The sequence below is a fragment of the Rhipicephalus microplus genome, chromosome 9 (genome assembly GCF_043290135.1).
Source record: "Rhipicephalus microplus isolate Deutch F79 chromosome 9, USDA_Rmic, whole genome shotgun sequence".
Classification (NCBI taxonomy): Eukaryota; Metazoa; Arthropoda; class Arachnida; order Ixodida; family Ixodidae; genus Rhipicephalus; species Rhipicephalus microplus.
Window position 1 is genome coordinate 14985257 of NC_134708.1, and position 6224 is coordinate 14991480.

The following is a 6224-nucleotide window of genomic DNA, read 5'->3' on the forward strand; positions in this document are numbered from 1 at the left end:
ATCGACGAGGGTTGCCATGTGGGCTTGGTGAATCATTTGAACTGCTTTGATGTAGCGCGAAGGGAAACGAGGGGGCATATAGGGACACCACACAGTGCTACTAGCAACATCCTCAAGAACAGTTATAACTGCTGTTACTGTAGTAGTGATATGTGTGGTGACAACAAGAACAACAGTTATCATAACTGTTGTTGCTATGACAATTTCGTTTTGGATCACTCGTGTCCACGCCTGTGCCGCTGGCAATGACGGTGAATTTTCGATTTCAAATAGGCATTTAGGGCTTCGGCCATAATAAGAGCTTTTCACAGCTACTATTTTTAACATCATATGCTCTATCGACGTTTCTTTACGAAGAGGACGACATTGAAGGTACTTAGGAGGAACACAAGGGTCTCTGACTACTTATGGCCATAAAGCGACCTGAATATGAAGAAGGGTGTGAAGGACCCGAGGAACTGCTGAGATAATCGAGGAACGAGTCGAACCCGTCGTCCGCAGAGGCAGCGGACTGGTATCGATGTCCACCGTGACACGAGGTTAACTGCTGCTGCTGCTGCTGATAAAGCTGCTTGTTGACGGGTCGGTGGGGTGAAGCGGGAGACGCGGCGTCACCCTCGAACATTCGACAGGAGACGCCGTGTCGTACCTTGACCTCTGCGTCCTGACCCTCGGGACTCGGGAGGCGTTGATTGAACGAGAACGGCCACGTCTGAAAAAAGCGTCATTACGTCATCATCACTTGCTAAAAAAATGGGACAAGAATGGAATGAGAGCAGACAGGTACAGCGCTGACTAACAACCAGATTTTCGCTATCGCTTGACAAACAATAAGAAGAAACGAACGTGCGACGTCACAGAAACAGCTCATTGTGTAGTTGGACCTAGGGCACACCTACTCAAACAGTTCCATTGCAAGCACAATCACACGTATATTTAGCACCAGATAATTAACGTGATTGTTCGGGGGCTCTCATTGTGTTGTCCTGTTCTTTCACGTAGTCACGCGCTATGATAGGAAGACAGAGCCGGGAGAGGGAGGAAGGGCAGGCGTACTGAAATCACCACAGAAAAACCGGTATGCTTTTCTACAACGGTGAAAGAGATCAGTGAGCTTGAGAGTCAGATGTACCGAGAAAGAGAGTGAGGACTGGGATAGAGAGAGCACACACTGTCAAATTCTACGTGCTGGCCATCGCCAGCATGCCGCAGAAGCGGGGATGACGAAACACTAGAGGATATAATTTGTTCCTGCCCTGCTTTGCCCACTGAACGATGCGCTATGGTGATCACCTGCTCGGTCCCCCATGTTTGGTCTCCACGCGCCCTTGAAGATACTGGCCCTGCGATCGTTCATCGAGTTCGCGGTTCCTGCAGACCTCGTCGCCCTCTACAGCCGAATGCTTGCCTTCTGCTCCGCTTATATCTTCTTCTTTTTCACGACAACTCTCTCTCTCTCTCTCTCTTGTTCTGTAACCAACGGGGCAAGCCTGTTGTCTTCATGAATTTGAGCAAGGCTTATGCTACCCTAATCTGCAGTGACCTCTTGGGATGACATTATGAAATGGTGACTACCGTCATTGATCAACAGTCATGTTGAGCGTGAACGGTGTAATGATTTCATGTGCGAATCGCCTTAGGGTCTTGGCTTGTCGTCTTGTCATGTCGTTGTCGCGGTCCATCCTCAACGAGTATGCACCTCCGAAATTGGGGAAGTCCCACTTACCTGCCATTCATCGATGCTACTCGTATTACGAGTTAAATGTTCGTCATTACGCCTAAAACATTACGCTTGGCTTTTGCATAATGCCCGAAGAAGTTTACCAAGGCGCTCAAGTTTATCATCATCAACCAGAGGCACAAGCGTGCAGTGATACGGTAATATCATCAATTTGAAACACCACTTCTTGGAACGCATGTGTGAAGTGATGGTGCATATTAGGGGACTGCCGGTGAATAAAGCAATAGAGAGTAAATATTCCGCTGTGGGAATCGCGGAGGCACACAACATTCTTCACCCCTTCCCAGGTGTAAGACAGCGGAGCTGTAACAGCCTTCCCTACATGCCCTTCGCCACAGTTTTTTTTTATATTGCCGTAATGGGTAGGGTATCGAACACGATGCAAAATTATAGTTTTAAGGCCATGCATATGAACTTCAGCACATCAAGCGAACCCACCAGCGCCAGTGGGTGCAGGCATCGCGGCGAACCGCAGGCTGCGTCTTCGGCGGCCGAAGCGGGCGATGACGACGACGCCTCGTCGTCGTCGATCAGCACTCGTCGCAGGTGCGCGATGTAGCCGGCCGCCAGCCTGAGCGTGTCCAGCTTGGAGAGCTTGGTGTCCTCGGGAACCCAGGGAAGCGACGTCTTGAGACGCGAGAAGGCGCGACTCAGCACGCGCATCCGCGCCCTCTCGCGGGCGTTCGCCGCGTTGCGCTGCAAGGGACGAGGCTTGAGCCTCGGTGGCGCGTCACAACCGCCGTCCGAACCCACCGCTGGACGCCGCCGCGAGGTGGCGCAGGCTTCGGGAGGTAGACGACGCCTCCGCGCCATGATGACGTGGACTAGCACGGGATTTCGTCCACACGGAGGTCCTTGTGAACCGCGGCAGACACTTTGGCGGGAAGTCCTGCGCGACAGATTGGTGTCACTGACTCGTAGTGACGTTGCGAATACTCGAGTTTGACCGAACAGCTGCGAAATCGTTAAAGGGGCCATGTCGACCTATTTTCGATGACAATCTGTGTTATGCGGGTTAGTCCTTGTGCGTTCACAAACAAGTTGGCTAAAGTGTAGCGCATTAGCATAGCATTTAATGATTGGATATTTTTATAAACAGCGAGCAGTCTGGGACTCGGGTCGTTAGCGAGCCGTGACGTAACAAGCTGCTTACTGTGCTATAGCGTCTGCATTCAGGCGAATGATCTTGTTCTGTGCTCATCTGTGCGCGCAGCCGAGAATTTTAAGCATTCTTCTGCTTGACATCGGAACTGAACGCTCTCTAGTGGCTAAAACTTTGGTAAAAGGCGACGGCTCCACCCCATGCAGATCATGACGTTACACACAGCATGGCAAAATGGCGGTCACAGGTGGGGGGGGGGGGTTCAATGCCACTGAGTTCTGGTGTTTATTTTGCACTGCAATATTTATTTAGTCTATGTTCTATACATGCGCGACAAACCTTCCACTTGTATTTATCGCTGAAACCCGCAATTTGTTGGGTGACATGCCATGGCACATTTAAGAAAAAAACATAACGCACGTAGGTGGTCACGTACAATTTGGGTCGCTTCATGGGAGCCTGTCATCGTCAAGATGTGTCGACAACTGGGTGACCTTGCGCCTGACATTGTGGTCAATGGTATAGTTAAAATTCCAGCGGATTACTATGTTTAAGTCTACTTCAAGCTGAGAGTTCCAAACAGTTTTGTAAGATGCTGCCGAGCAAACAATTTAGAACTCATCGCAAAAGAAGCCCAAAAGAAGCAGTAACATAAGAATTTTCCCATTCTTGAATATATTTTTAGTTAAAATAACGAGGGTCGCTTAAATACGAAGAGCAGTTTAAGCAATTACCCAATTGTTATGTACAGCGAAATCATGCGCAACTATGAACAAAAGCACGTGGCTACTCGTTAACAATTTTTCCAGGTTAGCCTCCATTCAGTTAAACTTATTCATTTATTTATTTACAGGTACTTCAATTACCATTCGGTGATTTCATCAGGGTGGTACATGAAGAAAGACACGTTTGCAGACTCACGATTAACGTTACCTGACGATTCCCCCAATGTATGTTTGCATACGTGCACACGGGGAGGAAGGGTAGGGAGTCGGCCCCTCCCCCTCTAGTGCCCTGAAAATAAGTAGGGGGGAGGCGTTAAATCACCCCGTACATTGGCTTAGTAGTACGGGACGCTGCAGTGAATCTTCGGCACTTTAAATGGGGAACCTTGTGAACTCCTATGCATGCAACTACTCAACGTCATCGGTAAACTCGCTGTGAGTGAACGACAAACGCACATCGGTGTACGTGATGAACACCAAAGTAAGTACAATTGCTGGGAAAAGCAAAAAAAGAAGCCCAGAGAAACGTGGAATGCGACTGGAGTGTTCCATAAGCGACTTGGCGAAAAAAGAGCTCAAATGGGCTTATTATTAGCGAAACTAGCAACTCTGGTTCCGGAGCATATGTGGGGAGACTCCCCCCCCCCACTCACCTAAGAGGGGGGGGGGCACGACACTTAGTAAGTAAGCTAAGTAAGTAGTAAGAAAAGGGTGGACGCTGCAATCAACCTTTGCCTCCCATCATGGCGAAACTCGCGTATACATATGTTCCAAAGCGCAGCTTTATGAATGTAGCTGACTTGCTTCGAGATCTTAAATTAAAGGGTACGAATGTATTTTGAGAATAATGGTCGTAAGATGGGCATTTGTTTGGTGCCTTACACAGGTTGTTTATTACGCAGAAAAATTCAGCTACCAACCCAGAGAAAGTAAGACGGCTTTTCAAAATGTCGTATGCTCAGAGTGCAGTTGCAGGTTACGCTCCATAGACATCACCATGAATGCTTGGCTGGTAGAGCCCCAGGAATTACGTCACGGTACTTTCGCTGTTGAGGCCCACGGGACGGCTTTTTGCTCTCCCATAGCAGAGTGCCTAGTACTCTAAATCGTTAACTACTTTTTGTGAACACAGCTAGAAGGTTTCTCTTGGTCTGTCCCACGACATCACCATGAATGGTTGGCTTGTCTAATTGCAGGTTAGGCTCCATAAACATCACCATGAATGGTTGGCCAGTCTAGCCTCAGGAAGTACGTCACAGCACTTTTGCTGTTGAGGCCCACGAGATGGTTTTTTGCTCTCCCATAGTAGAGTACTATGAACTCTAAATCGTTAACCACTTTTTCTAAACACAGCTAGAATGTTTCTTTTGGTGTGTTCCACGTCCTTCGGTTCCATACCGGGTACTCTACTGGGTATGGGGCTGGGCGTAACGTCTTTGGTTTTAGCAAGGGACGGCGCACTGCTCTCCTATATTTGAGTACGAAGTTCTCAAAATCGTTAGGCACTTTTTCTAAACACATTTAGTATTCGTTACCGGCAGCTTAATGCTCTTTCATAGTAGAGTACACGGTGCTCTGAATCGACGAACACTTTCTTCTAAATACACATCATCGTTGAACATTTTTTTGTAAACAAACATGATGTATGGACCCTGTACATTGTGCTTACTAGTTGTGTATGTGTTCATTATACTGTCCTTGTTGTACAGACACTAAGTCCACGTGTGTGGTACGTACTACGTCCAAATAAACTTTTTTCTAAACTCACGCAGCATTGCCGGTTTTACACCGAATTCCCAAAACTGATTTTTGGTTCTCTTTCGCTTCAGCTCAATAGTACATGGTGCACCACACAGTGAGTTATTGAAGTCTGTACAGAATTGCGTCTGCGTTTGCATAAATTATACTCGTATGATTTCGAAGTTCTCAGTGTATAAGTGTCTCAAGTGTCTGTGTATAGTTTAATAAACCTTCCTCAGACCACACCAAGCTTTGCAGGACGTTAGACCTGATCATGGTTACAGACAGAATCGGAAAACGAGGAAGCTTTCTCGGAAGGTGGCGTTCACGATCTTTGTGGGGCGGAATGGTAATATTGAGTTTCCTACAGTGACGTTTGTAAACGCCCGGCGTGAGGAAAACAACAAAAACAGGGCATCAGTGGGATCGTTTGGTGTAACCGCAAATCCCTCGCGACATTGACCACTCAGGCATGTAAATGAGTGACAAAGCGGTGTCCAAGCAATGCATTTTGATCGTAACTGGTACGTTGTGTGATGTAGACTTCCCAAATCCTTACATACATATGCGGCGATATATCCTATGTTGCTCCTTTAAACGCACTGGTGAAAGTAGCAAGGGTTGTCTAGCCTTCAATATCATTAATAACTCTTTACTGGCGTTGCTTGAAGTCTGCATCGGCTAAATTAAATGGAGTGTGTTAGCTAAATTGATCAAGGTAGTATATGTAGCTAGAGCTTGTTAATTAAATGCGTGATGAAGAAGTGTGTGCAAATGAAAGTCCCTTTACCGTTCCTCATCAAAGAACTGAATAGTAATAGGTGCCACGAATTAGTTTATAATTAGTTTTACTTGAAATAAAGAAAATGTAAAACATAACAGTTTTCTCGAGAATGAACGAGCGTGATGTAATTAT

The 6224-nt window shown here is 47.0% G+C and overlaps 1 protein-coding gene across 1 annotated transcript; it reads right to left on the bottom strand.

Annotated features, from left to right (window-relative positions):
* Window positions 1-242: 242 nt before the first annotated feature.
* LOC119187137 (uncharacterized) lies at window positions 243-2667 on the bottom strand. Its single transcript, XM_037435374.2, has 2 exons — window positions 2180-2667; window positions 243-712 (listed from the first exon to the last, which is right to left on the bottom strand). The coding sequence occupies exons 1-2, from the start codon at window positions 2552-2554 to the stop codon at window positions 377-379; spliced, it is 711 nt and encodes a 236-aa protein (XP_037291271.2). The 5' UTR covers window positions 2555-2667; the 3' UTR covers window positions 243-376.
* Window positions 2668-6224: the final 3557 nt, after the last annotated feature.

What these genes read in the sequence shown, in the direction of transcription:
- LOC119187137 (XM_037435374.2), bottom strand. Translation starts at nt 2,554, where the DNA reads ATGGCGCGGAGGCGTCGTCTACCTCCCGAAGCCTGCGCCACCTCGCGG. An exon ending in GCCTGCACCCACTGGCGCTG is followed by an intron (nt 713 to 2,179) that starts GTGGGTTCGCTT and finishes CGCTTTTTTCAG; the next exon opens with ACGTGGCCGTTCTCGTTCAA.